The 21,519-nt window shown below is 39.9% G+C and overlaps 1 protein-coding gene across 6 annotated transcripts in view; it reads right to left on the minus strand.

Annotated features, from left to right (window-relative positions):
• The window catches only part of LOC108697649 (Golgi integral membrane protein 4), a 51,804-nt gene that overhangs the window by 9,871 nt on the left and 20,414 nt on the right, over window positions 1-21,519 (minus strand). For 4 of the 6 annotated variants that reach the window (XR_001932463.2, XR_005963069.1, XR_005963068.1 and 1 more), the window contains 4 exons: window positions 13,914-14,021; window positions 12,307-12,555; window positions 8,536-8,684; window positions 4,482-4,666 (listed from right to left, as the gene is read on the minus strand). Coding sequence is in view for 2 of the 6 variants with exons in the window: in XM_018227897.2 (XP_018083386.1) it covers window positions 4,482-4,666; window positions 8,536-8,684; window positions 12,307-12,555; window positions 13,914-14,021 (691 nt within the window). In the remaining 4 variants the exon portion in view is untranslated. Of the gene's footprint in view, window positions 1-4,447; window positions 4,667-8,535; window positions 8,685-12,306; window positions 12,556-13,913; window positions 14,022-21,519 lie in introns of all 6 variants that reach the window. The other 2 variants (XM_041571440.1, XR_005963067.1) reach the window with 2 other exon arrangements.

A 21,519-nucleotide genomic window follows, 5' to 3' on the forward strand; every position in this document is an offset into this window, starting at 1 on the left:
CTAATAATAATGGAGTAGCCAATTGTTGTTCGGTATGGGTAACTACAGCGCTCTCTACTGCTAATGTGTTCAGCACTGACTGCAGTATGGGTTACTATACAGAGGGGATATTAGGGAGCACATGACAGACGTACGGTATGTGACCACTTCTGGAAGTGCATCAGGCTCACGTCGCACTAATGGGGATAGTTATTAAAATGTAAGATTATTATACCGTTATCATTTAGGAATATTGTCATTGTTTCTCGAAAAATCCCTGTGAAAAATCTAAAAATGCAGTAGTCTTTCACTATGATTTTTTGAGATTGATGAAATCTCAGTCATAAAAAAATTATAAAGAACAATACAATACTATAAAAACTCACCATCCAAAGCCTGTCAAGATGCTAGAGAAGAAAACGGGAAGTGGATTTCCAAGCAATTTAAGAGTTTTCTTTTTTGCTACAAAAATATTTGATGGCAACTAACCCATTTAATATCTTAAGGTGGCCATAGACGCAAAGATCCGATCGTACGAATCGAGGATTCGTACGATTTTCGGACCCTGTGTGGAGAGTCTGGACAGGTTAAAAGATTTCTGTCGGCTGCTGATAATATCTCTGCATGTATTGCTGATAATACGATTTTCAGTGGGAGACTGTCACCAGCTTTGTCGGATATAACTTTTGTACGATTGCTGTAGGGGCAGAACATCTGTTCTTTTACTACTTTATTTGATCTGAATGGTTAGTGGCAGGTCTGGAGATGGGGAAGTTCGATCGGTCGTGGAATCGAACGATCAGATCTTTGCGTCTATGGCCAGCTTTACATGTGAATTCCTAAATAGACCCTTTGTAGATCACCACAAAATTCAGCTGTGGGAAAAGTCACAATCACATGTGATGCTATTAGGCCTTTTTTAAATCATGAAAATGTTATTTTTAATAAATATGCCCCTATGTGCTTTTTGTCCTGATGGAGAGAATGTCCAATTCCCAGCGCATTATCTGATTAAAATCTGCTATGTAAATGCTATAAATGGGGCAGAAAAAGGTAATACTTGCATTGTCTCTGCAAACTGAGACTCTAAGGCTGCCTCTAAGAGATAATTGCAACCCTTTCAGTAGTATTTATGCAACATTAAATGTGTATATAATACACTGCATATATAAAGTATACTTACACAAAATTAGAATACAGTGGTGTGAAAAACTATTTGCCCCCTTCCTGATTTCTTATTCTTTTGCATGTTTGTCACACAAAATGTTTCTGATCATCAAACACATTTAACTATTAGTCAAAGATAACACAAGTAAACACAAAATGCAGTTTTTAAATGAGGGGTTTTATTAATTATTTAGGGAGAAAAGAAATCCAAACCTGTGTGAAAAAGTAATTGCCCCCTGAACCTAATAACTGGTTGGGCCACCCTTAGCAGCAATAACTGCAATCAAGCGTTTGCGATAACTTGCAACGAGTCTTTTACAGCGCTCTGGAGGAATTTTGGCCCACTCATCTTTGCAGAATTGTTGTAATTCAGCTTTATTTGAGGGTTTTCTAGCATGAACCGCCTTTTTAAGGTCATGCCACAACATCTCAATAGGATTCAGGTCAGGACTTTGACTAGGCCACTCCAAAGTCTTCATTTTGTTTTTCTTCAGCCATTCAGAGGTGGATTTGCTGGTGTGTTTTGGGTCATTGTCCTGCTGTAGCACCCAAGATCGCTTCAGCTTGAGTTGACGAACAGATGGCCGGACATTCTCCTTCAGGATTTTTTGGTAGACAGTAGAATTCATGGTTCCATCTATCACAGCAAGTCTTCCAGGTCCTGAAGCAGCAAAACAACCCCAGACCATCACACTACCACCACCATATTTTACTGTTGGTATGATGTTCTTTTTCTGAAATGCTGTGTTACTTTTACGCCAGATGTAACGGGACGCGCACCTTCCAAAAAGTTCAACTTTTGTCTCGTTGGTCCACAAGGTATTTTCCCAAAAGTCTTGGCAATCATTGGGATGTTTTTTAGCAAAATTGAGACGAGCCTTAATGTTCTTTTTGCTTAAAAGTGGTTTGCGCCTTGGAAATCTGCCATGCAGGCCGTTTTTGCCCAGTCTCTTTCTTATGGTGGAGTCGTGAACACTGACCTTAATTGAGGCAAGTGAGGCCTGCAGTTCTTTAGATGTTATTTTTTAACAAGGGGGGCAATCACTTTTTCACACAGGCCCATGTAGATTTGGAGTTTTTTTTTCTCCCTTAATAACGTAAACCTTCATTTAAAAACTGCATTTTGTGTTCAATTATGTTATCTTTGACTAATAGTTAACGGTTTTTGATGAGCAGAAACATTTTGTGTGACAAACATGCAAAAGAATAAGAAATCAGGAAGGGGGCAAATAGTTTTTCACACCACTGTATTATAATGGGATGTTGTTCTGACCAAGGACTCTGAAAACTTAACTGGATATTTCCATTGTGCAGTTTTATTGGTAAAACCAAGCAACCATTTTACCACAATCATGCTCAGTTGCCCTGTGTGCAATTAAGCATAAAACCAGTTAAAAAATATCAGTGTATAGGCCCGAAATTGGGGGGGGGTGCAATCTTTCTCTATTTATAATATAATTGTTTGGCTTATGTGCAGAATAAGCAGGTGCGTTTTGCCCAACACCATGTGATGTCAAATCAAACTCCATGGCAAATGCATCCCATGAAATTGTCTCATTCCACTCCTGCCAGATTTCTAAGCTGCTAAATTTGGTTTGACCAACATTAAGGAGCAGACTTATCAAAGGTCGAAAGTTAGTTTTTTTTTTTTTTACTTCAAATGAATTCGAATGGCCTTGAATGACCTAGAAATTCAATTAGAATCGAATTTAAGAAAAAACTAGAATATCTAAAGCTTGAACAAATATTACCGACCCATAATTCGAATCGAATTCGACTAAACTTGAATCGACTTTTTTCTCAGAAGAAAACTCGAATATCAGGAAGGCGATTAACATCTTCAAACAGGTCACTGAACATTTGCCACCAGGGGTGCTTCACCAATGAGGCGTGTTGAGGCTGTCGTCTCAGGCGGCAGCGCCCCACTGGGTACCAGGGGCATCAAAAATGCTGCTCCTGGTACTTTAAGAGCGAATATCCGGGGGAGGGTGATATTTTCCCATGTCTAAGGCATTTTGATTAAATTATATCTGGCTCACAAAACCAGCGGTCCCTCTTTGCCAGTCACTGCTTACAGTATTAACTATAGGAAAGACTGCACCTGAAAAAAACATAGCCCGATAGGCGGACCTCTGCTTAAAAACATTTACTTGAGCATTTCTGAGCAGAAGTCGGCCTCTTACTGTTTCCTTGTGACAGGCAGAGAGGGGAGATTTGACCACTTATTTTTTACCTCCGATTATTGGGTGGGTCAAAAGGCATTAGATGATAAGTGTGTAGTAAACGAGGACATAGCTTCTTCAGGACACAGAATATTCTTCATAGGGATGCACCGAATCCAGGATTTGGTTCGGGATTCGGCCTTTTTTAGCAGGATTCGGATTCGGCCGAATCCTTCTGCCCGACCAAACCCTAATTTGCATATGCAAATTAGGGTCATGGAAGGAAATCGCGTGACTTTTTGTCACAAAACAAGGAAATAAAAAATGTTTTCCCCTTCCCAACCCTAATTTGCAGATGCAAATTAGGATTCGGTACTCGGCCGAATCTTTCGCGAAGCATTCGGGGGTTCAGCCGAATCCAAAATAATCCGGTGCATCCCTAATTCTTCTAAGGGAAGAAATCTGTACTTTCAAACAAGATTTTCCCAGAACCCATTCCCAGCAAGAACAATAGAGCAATTTCCATTCTGTCTTTGTTCTCTCCAGGTATAAAATTCTAAAATGATGGCACAATCTCTTTTACGAATTACTCCATAAAACAAGATGCTTGGATACACTTAGCCACCAGGGCATTTTTAGGGTGAAACACTAGCACATTACAGTTATTTGATTGCTCCTTTAAACATCTTTATGACTTTGTACATCTGTGCCTTATTATACAAGCGACTGCATGGGAATGTGCCGCTGTATAGAAAACACAGATACAGGTATGGGATCTATTATCCAGAATGCTAAGACCTGGGGTTTGGATAATGGATCTTTCTGTAATTTGGATCTTCATACCTTAAGTCAAATAAAAAAATCATTTAAACATTAAATGAACCCAATACGCTGGTTTTGCTTCCAATAATGATTAATTATGTCTTAGTTTGGAGAAAGTACAAGGTACTTTTTTATTACAGAAAAAAGGGAAATCATTTTTAAAAATTTGTATTATTTGGATAAAATGGAGTCTATGGGTGACAACCTTTCTGTAATTCGGAGCTTTATGGATAACGGGTTTCCGGATAACGGATCCCATACCTGTACTAGCAATCTATATAAAAATATAAACACAAAACTATCAATGTGAAAGTTACCCCTGTCTTCTTGTTGAATGTCAAAGAGCCCTACCCATTTCCAGTTCTTCATTATTATCTGCCTTTTTGTAGCTGGGTGAAAGCGCCGCCTCTTTGTCCCATTTATCAACAGGTACGTTGGCATAACCCATCTCCTGCTTGGCGGCAGCATTGCTAGCACCAAATCTGATGTCGTCTTCTGTCATCCTGGCATTCACCTTGTTCACAATGGCTTGCCAGCTGCACCACAGAAACGAAAATATCAAAAGATGAAATCGGCTTCACCACTAAGGGGGTTATTTATTAAAGTCTGAATACCAAAAAATTCATGGGTTTTTTTACTATAAAATAGGAATTTTCAGTGGAAAAAAAAGCAAACTCAAATTTTGCTAGATTTACTATACCCAGAGGATGGAAAAAGTCTGAATCCGAAAATCTGGCATCTCAGAACTGCCAAGGTTGCATATAAGTCAATGGGAGAAGTCCAGAAGATATATTGATTTGCGCTGGGTTTCATGCATTAATCCTAAAATTTACTGTTTTTTTGGGCAAGAATCCGAAAAGTCTGAACTTTTGTGCAGAAAATCCAAAAATGTTCATGTTTTTTCCTGCACAGGAAATTCTTGGGAAAATGTATTGATAAATAAGGGGAAAAAAACCTGTGAGGATTTTGTTGGAGTATTTTTAGAAAATAATGAGATAAATTCGGACTTTGATAAATGTGCCTCTAAGCGTTTCAAGTGAATTGATGTACAGTAAATGCGTCAGCAGATCAAAACAAAAAGGGAAATGTATGAGCCATTAGGAAGATACACCAGGCTGCCTACTGGATCTCTGCAATTCACACTGAAGCTGCCCAGAGTAAAATAGGAAATCCAATCAAATCCAGACCAGAAAAAAGACCAATTGCAAAATGTTTAAAGACAAAAAAAAAAAAACAAACAACGTTCGGTATTAATATTTGCATAGGGCTGCTGTTTTACTTACACTAATGTTAGAGCTCCACTTTGCAACCGTAACTAAAGCTGGTCATGCATGGCAAGACTGGCAACTAAATGTGCAGATCTTTAGCTTTCTTAAACAGTAAATGAGGCAGGGCATTATTTTTGGATCCCAACATAAGGTTCAATTTGGCCAGTTATGCTATCTGCTCGTCTTTACCGTCCCAGTTCCCAATGTGGAGCCATTGCCCTGCTGCAATTTCATGGTATAAGGCATGTTTCTTTGTGATTGGTGCATCAGGTACCCTGCAATCCATGGTGGCAAAGGATATACATGTCACTAAAAATCACTTACTGTTACAAGAGGGGGCTATATATTTATTTTCAAAGTGAACCTGACCAGGGTAAGTAGAATATCTATTAATCATATTCCATAGGCCATGCAAATTTGAATAAAAATAAGCTATGCCCCCCCCCCAAACATGGCAGCCCTACCGAGTTTCACTTTAGTTCAAACCAGTTGTGATTAAAGACTGTACCAACTGAAAACACTAGTTAGAAGGATGGCAGGATACTGAGCAGGTTTCATATTCTAAGGAGGACCGAACCTGGTTAGGGTGTGAAGGGCTGAAAGGAGTCAAAAAGCCCTTCATTAGCAAATACATGCAAAGTGAAGCCTTCTAGAATCAGAAGGTATTTACTTGTCTAATGCCATACACACAGCACTGCCTAGATACCAAAAACGAGAGTTTTAATTCACCCATAAGGCATCATGGGCAGAGACATGCAAATCACTCCTTTATGTCCCTTTGGCCAACTATGCATCCAGAACCGCTGGTTTATAGCACAGATACAGCTTAATGGTTCAGAATCATATATCCAAACTTGCAGACAGCCTGTTTCCATCTTGTTAGATTTCATCAGTGCAAGACATAGTTGGCCAAATGGACATAAAGGAGCGATTTGCATGTCTCCGCCCATGATGCCTTATGGGAGAATTAAAATTCTCATTTTTGGTATCTAGGCAGTGCTGTGTGTATGGCATGAGACAATACCTGATTCCAGAAGGCTTCACTTTGCATATAATCTAAGGAGAAATGCTAGCAATATAGAATGCATTTGACACATGCCACAAGGTGCCTCCAGCTTGTTTACACAATATATTAAAAATGACAGCCCCCTCCCCACATAGCTCTATGTCTTCTTGCAATCGGGAGTTTATGTGTTCATAGTCGTTCCAAACAGCCTTTCTATTCCCCATAAATACGCAGGCAGACAAAGCCCAGCAAGACTTCCCAGCCTGATTAATTAAAAGGAAAAATAGTGATCTGTAGCCTTAAGCTTTTTAATTAAACGTAATGAATAAAGACATTAGGTTACACTCCTGCTGTTTCAAGAGACAACGTTGATTTCACTTTCTGCCATGCATTTCAAACAAGGATTGGGACTTACACTGAGCTATCTAGCAAACGGACAGTCAAACAGTCTTAGAGGCACATTTATCAAGAGTCGAATTTCGAATTCATATGAGTTTTTTTTTTTTTTTGTTTTTTTTTAACTCCCATAAACTCCCATTAATTCGACCGGTCAAAATGTATTAATAAAATCGAATTTTCTCAGCTCGGAAAATTAAAATCGACCCGAAAACTTGAATCAATTCAATTTGAGTTTGAAAAACTCGACTCGAATTTAAAAAAAACTTGATTCTGTCAGGAAGGCTGCAAACATCACCAAATTGATCCGTGGACCTCTCCCATTGACTTATACAGTAATTTGGCAGGTTTTAGGTGGTGAATAGTCAAATTTGAGTTCTTAAAGGGCCAGACTATGATCAATTTCAAAATTTGAATTTGAATTCTAATTAAAACTCAAATCAAGTTAGGATAATTCACAAAACATAATCTAAGATTAATAAAGGAGTTCCTAATGTGAATGGCAGTTGGGGTATCTCAACCATTGATGTGCTCAGAGGGTAGTCAAAAGGGGAGCACGGGGCAAACCATAAAAACTAAAATTTTCCAGACAGGTATAAACTAGATGTTCCCACTGTACATCAGTAAAGGTAAAAAAGAATTCAGCAAAACAGTGTAGCGCATCTATTCCATATACTGTACCTGGCCTTGCACAACTGGAGGACCAGTTACTCATGTTTCTATAGGGTTCCAGTAAGAGATGTTTTTCTGCCGGTCAATTAGACCTGACTTCCACTAAAGCAGAATTTATCACAGTGGACCCAAAATAAGTCTGGGGGTCAACCTTTTTGTTGAAGTTAAACCTGCTTAAACTGCTAATTGATCAGGAGGAAAGTGAAGCCTCTCTAATTTGCCTTATGAAAGGCTGGCCAGTTAAAGGACCAGTAACATCAAAAAAAATGTTTTTAAAAATGTGTTAGTATACATCGAAAAAAAACACCAAGGCAACTTTAAAATCTCAAAGTCTTTATTAAGAAATAACTTACCGAAACTCCGCTTACTATCCTCTTCAGAAAGGGATCAGGCGATCCTTCGAGCGGCGCTCGATTTCTCCTTCCTGCCTTCCTTATAGGAAATAGCCAGGGAGGAGAAATCGAGCGCCGCACGATGGATCTGAAGAAGAGCGGAGTTTCGGTAAGTTATTTCTTAATAAAGGCTTTGCGATTGTAAAGTTGCCTTGGTGTTTTTTTTCGATGTATACAAACAAATTTTTAAAAAATTTTTTTTGATTTGTCTTGGTGTTTTATTTTTCTTGGGAATTGTACTGAATACGGATGATAAACATGGCTGTAAAAGATGCTGGCCCCTGTAGCTGGAGAAGCACAACGTACCTGTACCTGTTTATAAGCTTTGTTTAAAGCGTATCAATATAATCAAATAGCATGACGTATTCAGATTCCAAAATAACTGATCAAAGTAAATGATGTCGATGAAGTAAAATACTATTCGTACTCTCGTGCTGATTAGCTGTATAAAATGCATTGCCTTGTCATACAGACAGCATTGCATGTCTAATTAGGGAAAATGCAACAATAAGGACAATTATCCCTTTAGCTGAGCTTTCAGAGTGCATATAAAACCTGAAATCAATTCAGTATGTGGTGAGACAGGATTAACTAACATGATGGTCTGAGTCACTGCACGGAGGAGAAAGAAATGTGTAGAGAGTGAGGAGGCACTAGCATCAATCACATACCTCTGAATTGGCACCTGTTCTTTGCCAGTCATAACCTTCACCATCAGACTCTCTCTGCCCGGGACAGCTGGCAAATCACTAATAAACTCATTCCCAAGAACAGTGTCTTGCTTCTCTTCAGCCTTTAGGATCACTTGTTGGTTTGCATCCTGTAAATACAAAGGACTGGTATAATATCGTATTCGATTTTTAAATACGAAATTTAAAGGAACATTACATTCATCAAAAAAATGAAATAGTTTTAAAGTAATAAGAATATAATGCAGTGTTGCCCTGCACTGGTAAAACTGATGTGTTTGCTTCAGAAACACTACTATTGTTTATATAAATAAGCTGCTGTGTAGCAATGGGGGCAGCCATTTAATGGAGAAAAGGCTCAGGTTACACAGCAGATAAGCTCTGTAGAACATAGGGGCACATTTACTAATGGTCGAATATCGAGGGTTAATTAACCCTCGATATTCGACCCTCGAAGTTAAATCCTTCGACTTCGAATATAGAAGTCAAAGGATTTAGCAGTATTGGTTCGATCGAACGTTCAAAGGAATAATCGTTCGATCGAACGATTAAATCCTTCGAATCTAACGATTCGAAGGATTTTAATCCATCGATCGAATGATTTTCCTTCGATCAAAAAAAGCTAGGAAAGCCTATGGGGAGCTTCGCCATAAGCTAACATTGATGCTCGGTAGGTTTTAGGTGGCGAAGTAGGTGGTCGAAGTTTTTTTGTTCAGTACTTAAGACTATCGATTGGTCGAATAGTCAAATGATTTTTAGTTTGAATCGTTCGATTCGAAGTCGTAGTCGAATGTCGAAGTAGCCAAAAAAAAAAAAACTTCGAAATTCAAAATATTTTTTATTCTAATCCTTCACTCAAGCTTAGTAAATGTGCCCCATTATGTTATCTGTTATCCACTATTTAACCTGTACCATATAGCCATTTTTCAATTTCCGCCATTGCTCCACAGCAGCTTGTTTATATGAACTATAGTAGTGTTTCTGAAGCAAACACATCAGTTTTACCAGTGCAGGGCAACACTACATGATATGTTCATTACTTTAAAACGCTTATTTTTTGGAGTTAATATATCCTTTTATTGTTACTTTTTATTGTTATTATAAAATTTTAGGATACGTTATTAAGCAGCTGTTCAACTGATCTTTTGGTATTTTGTATTTCATTATTAGCCTTCCTATTTTGCCTCGTTCTGGCCTGAATGTGAGAATTCTCTGGCTGCCATTGACTTTGGCAACCAAACAACAGATTTGCTGTGAGGTTTTAATTTCATTGCTATTTTTTTTTTAATGCTCATCTTGCTATTCAGGTTTTGTAGTGTTCATGCTCCATTCTGGCTTCCAAACTGCTGCCTGGAGTATGTAAGCTCAAGCAATCAATAGCAGATCCAATTCCAAATCTACCAGCTGCACAACAATAAACGTAAACAATTACAAAAAAGCAACAAAATTAAAGATGAGTTGCATACTTTCTTATCATTTATTCATATTATCATTTATTCATACAGGTATGGGACCTACTATCCAGAATGCTCGGGACCTGGGACTTTCTGGATAATGGATCTTTCTGTAATTTGGATCTTCATACCTTAAGTCTACTAGAAAATCATGTAAACATTAAATAAACCCAATAGGCTGATTTTGCTTCCAATAAGGATTACTTTTATTATTACAGAGAAAAAGGAAATCATTTTAAAACATTTGGATTATTTGGATAAAATGGAGACTGAGGGAGACTGCCTTTCCATAATTCAAAATTTTCAGTTATCAGGTAAATTAATACAATCACTAGGAGTGCCTAACTTTTGGCACCCCCCCCCCCCAGTGATCGACTTTCCTTCTCTATTATTTAGAGGATCATTTACCACAATACAGAATAATGCCCATGGAAGGCATTCAGCATACAACTAAGACAACAAAGCTCCATCTGAGGCAAGCAGCATTGAAACTGCAACTTGTGAAAAATACAATAAGCAGAGAAAGACCAATAATACTTACAAATACAGGAGAAGGAAAGTCTTTTCACACTTGGGGGTGCCAAATGTTAGGCACCCCCAAGTGAATGTATTTACTTACCTGAAACCCCGGGCCAGTGCTCCTATCAGCAGAGTCCGGAGTTATTCAAGCGAGCACCACGGAGTAGAGTCCTGCGCGGAACCAATTTCTAAGACCCGGACCCGACCCCAACCCGCAGTCCACAACCCGAACCGCAACCTGCATATTTACCCACTTTGATCCACCACCTGACCCGGACCCGCAACTGCCTTATCCGCATCCCAGCCTGCAACCCGCCGACTACCATATAACTGGAAGCGATGTTGCTGCAAACCGGAAGTGACATCATCAAAAGTCGTGACAGCCAAGATGGAGAGAGACAGAAGCACGCTGCTGGGAGAGAGCTGCAGCAAGAAGAGACCTGCAACCCGACCCGCAGACCCTGCAGGTCCACATCTATATCCGCTCCTGAAAAGCCTTCCCTCGTTCCGCAGGGTACCCGCTTTTTTTGCGGGTAACCAACCTACTGCAGGACTCTACCACGGAGCGATCCACTTCCAGCTGCACATATGCATTAGAGTGAAAAGGCGAACTTTAACTAAAAAGTATAACTGCGTATGAGTCTGCCACGGGAAATTTGAAGAAAGGAGAAGCCAGAAGAGTGCTCCGTGGTGCTCACTGGAATAAACCCGGCCCAGTGCAGTTTACTGCTGATAGGAGCACCAGCCCGGGGTTTCAGGTAAGTAAATACATTCACTTCAGGTAAGTAAATACATTAATTTGGCACCCCCAAGTGTGAAACGAGTTTCTTCTCCTTTAACAAGGATACTAAATTTGAATGTGGTTTGATTGGTTTCTAAACCAGAGGGGGCAATGTTTTGAAACACTAAGCACTTTTGGAATTGCAGAATTTGGCTTGGGTATACATTTTATGTTTGTTTGGGATTGGCCGACACCATCTGGAGTGACAGAAGTGCGAATCTATGTATAGGTTTTTCTCTTGATCAATCTTGCCTACTGAATCTGAAGAAGAATATTAACATTGATTTGATGGGTAATGGGTTGCTGGGAGAGAGGGGGGAAATAGCTCCAGAACAGCAGGAGGTGCAGTTTACCCATTGAGTATTGGCACGCTGTGCGATAGCATTGAGTTTTGTGGGAAATTTTCTGCTTTGCTACTTCCTATTGTGTATATATTGACAATGAATGCTTGGGATGCCCACACAATTGTTGCATGAAAACAAAGGTATCAGTCATATCCCACTAACAACCATAATCACAGTAGTCTCCCATGACTGTTGTATATATTTATTATTGCAACTACTTTCCTGCAGTGATAAAATGCAAGGCAACATGACAACTACAACAAAAATAAGAAACAAGAGATTAGAGGGATTGAGCAACATATCATTATCTTATGTATCTGACCTATCCAATGCCTTTCTTTTACATGCCCAAAGCTCAGTGTCTGTCCATGGTTTCTTTATTTGTAGATCATAAATAGTCTATTGTGGGGTTAAATGTCTAAGAATGAAGGAACACTAAGCAGACCCAGTGCTGCGAAAGGCTAAAAGGATGAAAATTACATTACTTGGTAACCGTTAACAGCAAAGGCTTTGCACCAAAGCTGATCCCTACTTATATACAGAAAACAATGGTTAAAGTCCCCACTGTTAGTGCTACCGGACAAACGTGAACATTAAATCCAATGTTAGCAAAAGGAAATGACACAGACTGCAAATATGAAAGAAACATCTTTACCTTCTTCAGGCTCTGCAGGCTGTTCACTGTCCTAGCAAATCGTACTACTTGAATGATGCTCTCATTCTGTGATCTGCAAGGGGTTAAACTTTTGGAGGGACTTTGATTCTGAAACACATCACTGTCCTGTTTGGGAAGAGGCTCCTGTGAAACGCTCTTCATTTCTGCTCCAGGGATTGGCCGATCAGCCATGAACCTAGAATTTCCCAGGGGGTTCTTAGGCATCTGTGCTTCATTTAACTGAGAAACCTGAGGATGCAAGCACAGATTGAGAGGTTAGCGAGCAGTATGGCAGCAATGTCACAAACAATATTATGCTTACCCTTTTTTGATTTGAGCAAACCAACCATGTGTGCTTTACATTATTATATTTGGCATATTTAGGGAGAATGGGAAGCATCTGCTTATAGAGACACGCAAACTGATTCAGATGGATACTATGGAATAACTGTGCAATTAAGTGGCATAATGTTTCACAACCTCCCTATTTGGAGCCCTTATTGTTCATGGTTTTGCCATTGTATTTGAGCACCCCTTTTCAATACCTATAGGCTATGGATTGAAAACAGATACAGTGAGTCTATAACCAACCAAAAAGCTATTGACATTCTTCTGACCCAACAATTTAATTTTTTAATGCACAATGTCAGAAACCATAAACTTTCTTTGGGAATTAGTGGCAACGATGACATTACGTCTGAAAGCCACGTTTTAAGGCATTAAATGTATGGCTTTATCTGTATAAAGCCAGAAATTTCAGATACACAACTGGGACATACACAGAGTGACTGGCCATAACAAACCATGCCTTACTGATCATTTTATAGCATTTATAACTAGCAGTGGTTATTTACACAATTATTTTATTCCGTTATTTGAACAGAGGAACTTAGTCAAGTGAACAGGGGGAAAAAAACAAGAAAAAGTAATGACGGATTAATGTTATTTCTTACACAGCATTTTCAAAGGCTGCTGCTTTTTACCCCAGAATATTACACAGGACTACTAGTTCATTGCTCAGCTTGATCAATATATTGTATTTTATGCTGCAAGCCTAGTAATGTGTACACAATCTGGATACAAGCTGCCTGCCCCACAGCACAAGACACATAAGCAAGTCTTTTGGATGCCGGCGACCATTCTTGGACGCTGGCGAATATTCTTGGAGACTATTCTTGGACACCAGCGACTATTCTTGGACGCCGGCGACCGTTTTTGCGTTTGACCCGAGTATAAGCCGAGGTAGAGTTTTTCAGCATATTTTGGGGGCTGAAAAACTCGGCTTATACTCGAGTATATACGGTAACTCATCTGTAACATTGATACAACACAATGTCGCAAGATACATAATATGTGCAACCAATCACAATAAACTTGCCAGGAGATATTAATGGAAACCTTGGAGCTCAGATGAAAAGAAAGCAACGGTCAGCACTTATCTGGCCCAACAAAGCGCTCTATGCTCACATCTCTTTATTAGAGTGTTCCCATGTCCCTAGCCTTAGGGCTAAAGGAAGTGTGGGGTGGTGTGTTCTATGCATTTTTGGAATGTAGCACCTTCTCCAACTGGCAGTAGATATATGGGATATATGGGTTTATTTATACACCTGTTTATTGGATGGCAAGAGCAGGTTTTCAGTTTCAGGAACTGGGTTCTTAAAGCTTGGCATTTTCTTCAATGCATCCTTGAGCTGCAGAAATTCATCCATCTGCGTCTAAAAACAAGCACAACAAAATGGCAAAAAAAAGAAATCTGTTTTTAATAAGGCACAGACCTCCACAGAATTTCTTATGATTTGAATAAGACTCAATTTAAGTATCATATTCATAGTCCTTCTGTTCATGGTGGGAGAGCTGCATGAATGGCTAAAACGTTTGGCAAACCCAGCTACTGGAAAATAACTTCTTTCCTCCAGGTCTTGTATTGAGTCTAGAGGCAGCATATCTGTACAAGATTCCATTATGTGTTTCATAGTGTTGCACTGATCTTTTAGCCTTTTGCAAATTCATCTTCAAATGTTTACTCATATCTCAAGGGCAATGCTCACACAGACATGAGGACTATAGTTCAATGGAAAAAACGGAGGGAGACCACTTCAGCTCACCGTCATTCCCCTAACCAGGTGCTCAGTCCTCAGTGTCCACACTGAGACAATACAACAAACTCCACAAATGGACGGCACTTCTGGACAAGGATTTATTAGCAGGTCGCTGTACAATGCCTAACGCATTTCGGGAGTGTATCCCTTAATCATAGCCTATGATTAAGGGATACACTCCCGAAACGCATTAGGCATTGTACAGCGACCTGCTAATAAATCCTTGTCCAGAAGTGCAGTCCATTCATGAGGACTATACATACTTTTTTTACAGATGAGTTAAACAAAACTTTACAATATCAGGTCTAACCCTGAAAAACATCTTGCCCAAGCAGAAATGGCCTTTCCTTAGCACAGATACATTCTCAGTCTATATAATATTCAACATGAAAGCCATGCCACAAAGGCAAAAAATAAACGGCAAATAATTGAAAATCTATAAAATATACTTCAAACTAATCATTCTATAACATACTAAAAGTTAACTTTAAGGGGAAGACCATTTCTTTAAGCCATTAAATGTCTTCAATTCAATTTTTGGTATAATGGTATAAAGTACATACTGTAGAATCACACTTAATCCAATAGTGCATACTCTTTAGAGGACAAAACTATGTGGCTTAGAACACGAACTCAAAACTAAGTAAAAAAGTAATAAAATATTCACCATAAAATCATACTAGAATTCCTTTACCCTGTTGTAGTGTGTACCTTAAACCTATCCCATACACAAAGCAGCTTATGCGAATTGGGAAATCCAGAAAAACTTCCTTGCACTCCATGAATTTTTTTTCTCAAGAGAAGAACAATGTATAACTTACACAAATAGTAGTTTGAGTATGTTACAGCAAAGGATAAGGGAAAATGGTATCATACTTACCTTGATATTCATACTTACTAGGATATCCCTGCCCCACCCAGCCTACCAACTACTAACTCTCCTGAAAGAGAAGAGGATAGTAACAAAGAATAACCTGTAAAAAATATAGAAGAAATCCATCATATTCCCACATGCATACATCTATGCATCTGCATAATATAGGTCAACTAAGTACACAAAGAAAAACTTATCCTGTTCCAAATACCCTTGCACCATGCAAGAAATCATTTAGAGAAGGCCAATAACTAGGAAGAGAAACACCATCTGTACAAAATTCACGAATGTCCCCTAGACAGGGATCCACGAAGAATACTTCAGGGAAATTCAAGAGCAGCCACCAAGACAACCCCTGTTGAACAGCCAAACAAACCCAGTTTGGATTTAAAATGACAAGCTTACTAGGAAAAGAAAATTGAAGACTGGTCTCAAAACAACTTTATCTTTCAACACCACTGTGGGGTTCTTTGACCAATAGTGAACTTATTTCCCCAACTCGACAAAACCTTAAAGTAATCTTTACCAAAAATAATATTTTAAGTGTAGCGTGCCAGTCAGAAGTCTTCTCCAAAGACTTAAAAGGAGCAGCCATCAGAGCCTTTAAAACCTCTACATGGTCCCAAGGGGGAACTCTTGGTTTAACATGCAGACAAACTCTCTTCAAGGCGTTGAAGAATCTTGTGACAAGCAAATCCTCTGACCAAGCTCTCTCAGTCAGTGCTGATAATGCTGACACTTGAACGTGCTGACACTTGAACATGCTCTTGACCCACTGCAAATCACAGATATTTTCGGTCTGGCTTGCAAACTGGGACTTGAAAATACACATCCTTTAGATCTAGATTAGCCATCTTGGAGGTACTGCCAGAATTGTGGAGGCCAAGTACTCCATCTTGAATCACCGACAAAGAATGAGCTGGTTCAGAGGTCTGAGATATAACATTGATCTGAAAGCTCCTGAAGATTTCAGGGCCAGAAATCCTAGTAATAGCCTAACTTCTGAGAGGAGAGCAGAACCGGCTCTACTGCCCCTGACACTTTTAGTAGATCTACATATTTCCGGAAAATCTCTTCCTCTTGAGTAACTTTTGGGAGTACCGATTTGTGAAAAACATTCCTTTTGGGAATCTTCCTGAACTCGAGATGATATCCTTCCTGAATAATATCCAAAACCCAGGAATCTCTGAAACTTGTGGCCCAGGCCATGTAAAAAAGTTGTAATCTTAACCCCACTCTCAAAGCCTGAAAGCTGTATAAGCAAATATGACCCATAACAGCATAACTACAAGCATGGCTGTTATATTGCTTAAGCTTTCAAAAGCACAGAACCACAGAAATGCTTTAGTATATACATTCAGTTTGGTTGTTATAATAATAAGCGCCCCAATCCAGAAAGATGTGAACATGTACATTCAGGAATGGTTGTGGTCATCAGCTATCCCCATATCTACTGAATGTTTAGCATTATCATTTAGGTTTGGATATTACATCAGCTAGCCACAAAACCACTGAAATGCTTCATCATACCTATTCAGGCTACAATAGACACCTCTAGGACCACTGGCATTTTTTTGCAAACATATTCAGGTTTGTTTATCACCCTAGCCAGTTCAGAACTACTGACGTTGTTTAGCATGCATATTCAGGTTATACTAGCTAGCTCCAGAAATCAATGACATGTTTTAACATACATATTCAGGTAATATTAGCCAGCTCTAGGGCTGCTGAAATGTTTTAGTATATATGTTCAGGTTTGGATATTTGGCTCAGAACCACTGAAGTGGTTTAGCATGCATATTAAGTTATATTAGTCAGTTCCAGAACCAATGACCAGGGCTGGAACAAGGGGTAGGCAGAAGAGGCCTTGGGCCCAACAATGGGGTGGGGGGGGGGGAGCTGGGCAGGTGTCTGTTAAAGGGTCTTCTGCCTACCCCTAGTCCGTGTTTGCTCCCCTCTGTCACTCTCTTCTCCTTTCCCTCTTCCGCTTTCTCCTTCCTACCCTGCCCTCCCCTCTGACACTCTCTCCCCCCTACCTCCCCTGTTACAGCGCAAGCGCCCCAGATTCGTTGACGCACGTACGCATGGGGAGGAGGCTTTGGGCGCTGCATGGGGATCGTGATGGTCAGCCAGGTTGCCTAGGGCAATGACATGTTTAAACATACAGAATCAGGTTATATGAGACAACTCAAGAACCACTGAAATGCTTTAGGATACATATTCAGGTTTGGTGTTAAAATAGCTTGCCCCTGAACCCTTGAAATGCTTTAGGATACATATTCAGGTTTGGTTGTTACATCAGTCAGCTCCAAAACCACTGAAAAGTTAAGCAAACATATTCAGGTCTGATTTTGCCTTATGCAAGACTGAGAACACTCTGCTAAACGTCCAAATGCTATACATACTAACTGGCTGCCAATCCCAGGCTATACAGTTAAGCAAAATCAGTTTGTATCCTGCACCTTTTTCTCCTTTTTCAGCTTTGAATGGCTGACCACATGGCTACACAGCTGCTTGTTTATATAAACTATATTAGTGTTGCTGAAGCAAATGCGCCAGTTTTACCAGTTCAGAGCAACAGGACATTATATTTTCATTACTTTAATCATTTTTTGGTGTTACTGCTACAAAGTAAAATATCCCAGAAACCATAAAAGTCAGACAGTAACATCTCATCTGGATTCGAAAGAACAACATTAAAAATGTAGAAGCTTAACGGAGAAGCAAACCCAAAAGTTAAAAAACCCTACCCCCCTACCCTACATAGACCACCCCTCCCTCCAATCTAAGTGTTCCCCGGGGAAATGCCGCTAACTTTTTACTTAACCCCTCGGTGCAGATTCAGGCATCTGAGCTTACAGGCGCCGTCTTCAGCCGCTTCAGTAATCTTCGGAATGAGACCGCCGATTCAGCAATTTTCGTGAGTTTTGGCTCATGCGCAGTTGTCGCAATACAGAGAATTGCTCCAACTGCTCATGCGCCAATATGCCAGTCTCATTCCAAAGATGGCACACGTGAACTCCGCTGGACAGAACGTGCACGGAGGGGTAAGTAAAGTTAGGGGCATTTGCCCATGGTAACACTTAGGGGGTTATTTATCAAAGTCCAAATTTATCTCAACATTTTCTGATACAAACTCCGATGAAATCCGCTAGGGGTTTTTACACTTATTTATTATTACATTTTCCCGAAAATTTGCTTTGCATTTGGAGTTTAGTAAATAACCACCTTAGGCTGGAGGGATGAGGGAGGGGGGGGTCTATGTAGGGTAGGGGTTTTTAACTTTAGTGTTTGCTTCTCCTTTAAGGCCCTTATTGGATAGGTATATAGAGGTATAACAGGTACAAAAGATACAGAGGTTTCAGCTGGGCATAAGAAAAGCAGGGAAAGAAGAAAGAGATCAATACTGATACATATGGAAAAGATTATAGAGACAACTAGGCATGGTAGGATACCAGAGGCTGATTAGATTCTATTTTAGAAAACTGTATAAATTATAAGAATTTTGAGCGGTGAACCAGGGAGGCCACCAATCAGGGGAGAGTATCGGCTTCCAGTAGATGCTTGAATAGGAAGGTACAAAGCAATCCACATATATATCATAGACGTCACATGAATAAACCAACGCCAATATTTAGCCACTGCTCTTATGCTGCAAATGAGAGAAAATTAAACAAGCTGCCGCTGGCAATGTATTTGCAAACAGGTATAAAATTAATGATTGACATAGAAAATCAAATGAGCATGTGGAAGGAATATTGCGCCTTTCAGATCTGTCACTGGAAATTGTATTTCTAACAGAGCCTGTAATTATTTTCAATTGTGAGCTGTAGCACTGGGTTGGCAGTTTCAGGGATTGGAGTAGAGATCAAGGCCTTTGGGGAGAAATGGTCATTGGAGTGCCACTTTTTGCATTTTCAGCCCCTATATCAGTGGTTTCAGACCTTTTCACTTCAAGATATCCTTGAAGGTTTAGCCTTTGGTTATGCCGCTCCTTGTATGTCAAAACCTTTGGTCAGGGCTAAGCTCATGAAATGAGTACAGACAATGAAAAATATTGATGCCTCACTCATTCACCATATAACATCTAGGGAAGAAAATGCATATTCACCCCAAAAACGGACCTACAGCTAGGGTTTTTTGGTGTAACCAAGAGAACTAGGAGGAAATTTTCCCTAAATCTCACCTTGCGTGTTTTTTAGGCTGAGCCTCCATCTCCCGTGACTGTTGCAAAACTAACTGTGTGCCTTGTCTGGCCCCACTGGCAGATTCAGGGAGATTAGTCGCCAGGCAAAAAAATCCCCTTTTCATTGCGGTGACTATTCTCCACGATCTGCATTCCCCTGCCTTCTGCCAGCTAAAATGAAAATCGTCTGGAGGCAGGCACTCTGAGCAATTTTTCTGAAGTCGCCCTAAGTTTCCTCATGAGGCAATTACGGATGACTTCGGAAAACGAAGCACTCTAAGTGCCCGCCCCCAGGCGATTTTCATTTTAGCCGACAAAAGGCAGAGGAAGGCAGACCGGGGAAATTAGTTGCCGCAAAGAAGAGTTGCCTGGCGACTAATCTCCCCCCGAATCTGCCCGTGTGGCCAGACCCTAAGACTGCTCAGTCACAGTAGATTGTTGGGACTGGCCATATGTTACATGAAGTAAAGGTAGCAGTTATATTTAGCCAAGTACTTGAGCTCCCTGTGCTGTGTAAAGGCAAATGCTACAGTATAAAAGCAACTGATTCCTTAGCCTTAACAGCAATGAATCACTCTGATAGTGGTTGGACATAGGGACTTTGCCTTTTTAACGCCCCATGGCCCAATATTATTTTAATTCACCATTGTTTATGGGACTTCACTGACCAAAACTGTTTACAGCCATAAAGTTCACAGCCATGTTTTTGGAGCCATAATCAATATAAAAGAGGGTCAGAGCGGCAGGTGAAAAAAAACTGGAAAATGTCAAGAATCACACAGACAAAAAAATTAACAGTAAAAAGCACCTCAGTCTGGAAGGTATTATGTGGAGAAACAGTAGAGCATACTATAATAAAGCGAAGAGAAAGGCACAGAAGAAATTCACTTATACTTTTCTTGCTTTTCATAAATTCTGTTTGATCTCAAGCAAAGCGCGACAGCTTTATTTAAGAACATGCTTGTATTCATGAACAGTCGTGACTATGTGTGCTCTGAGGCTCCATGAAATGCAACAGAACAGGTGTGTTTGCTTTAATAGATGAATGAACATATTATATTGCATACATATATTGCCTAACAGATAATGTCTGTTCCTGATTTACAACTACACACTCCATGATATCACACAATTAATTTGTCAGACATCCAGACCTGAACTCATGCCCTCACAGTGTTGCATGGTCCATGCCACTCAGGAACAGGACTGGATAAAATGATCATTTAAAGTAGGTTTACTTTGTTTGCATGGCCCTGCAAATTGCAAATGTGACTGGTCCATGTTCCCAGACCCTCCAGAGCAGCAAGAAAGGGTATTTTAAGCATTTAGGTATTGGGCATGCCTTTTTTGTTTACAGCTTTATGTGGAGTGATGGACTACAGCAACAGCTGGTGGGCATGAGGCTGAACATTGCTCAGTCTGCCCTTTTCCTGCTGTAGAACTGCAATGCCCATCTTCTTTAGTCAGTTATTGCCTGAGAGCCATGGAACTGAACTTCTGCAGCAATAGAGCAAAACGTGCCACCGGCAGGGTCCCTTGCTGTCTCTCGGCAGCAGCATTCCTGCATATAACACAGTGGGCTGCACATGAGCTGTACTTCAGCATTATTCTCATATACAGCAGATCTCTACAGAATGTACCCTAAGTGTTTTAGCCCTGAAGCATGACTGATAAGGATTTAGGATTGCACTCACAATCTCTTTTTACCTAGCTAAAACTCCTGTGAGAATTATGGAACTGTAGCATGTGCAAATGCCAAGGTCAAAAAAGACATGATTTATTTAAGGAGATGTGCCACCCTGCCGAGTTCTGATGATGGGTTTGTGACCTACTTTACTGTCTGGTACAAGAGGGGCAATAATGTGACTGGCTGGCTGAGCTCTGAGTAAATCTCAGCATTTCTGAGGCTCTTTGGGGACAAGAGCACATTCATGCAGTACTCCAAATATTATTCCTTCTCTTTCAAAGTACAATTGAGTACATGGATTTACTTTTAACTAATCATGCTAGGTATATACATCCAAATATAATAATCTATTTAGTAAAAGTTTGAT

Source organism: Xenopus laevis, chromosome 7S (genome assembly GCF_017654675.1).
Source record: "Xenopus laevis strain J_2021 chromosome 7S, Xenopus_laevis_v10.1, whole genome shotgun sequence".
Lineage (NCBI taxonomy): Eukaryota > Metazoa > Chordata > Amphibia > Anura > Pipidae > Xenopus > Xenopus laevis.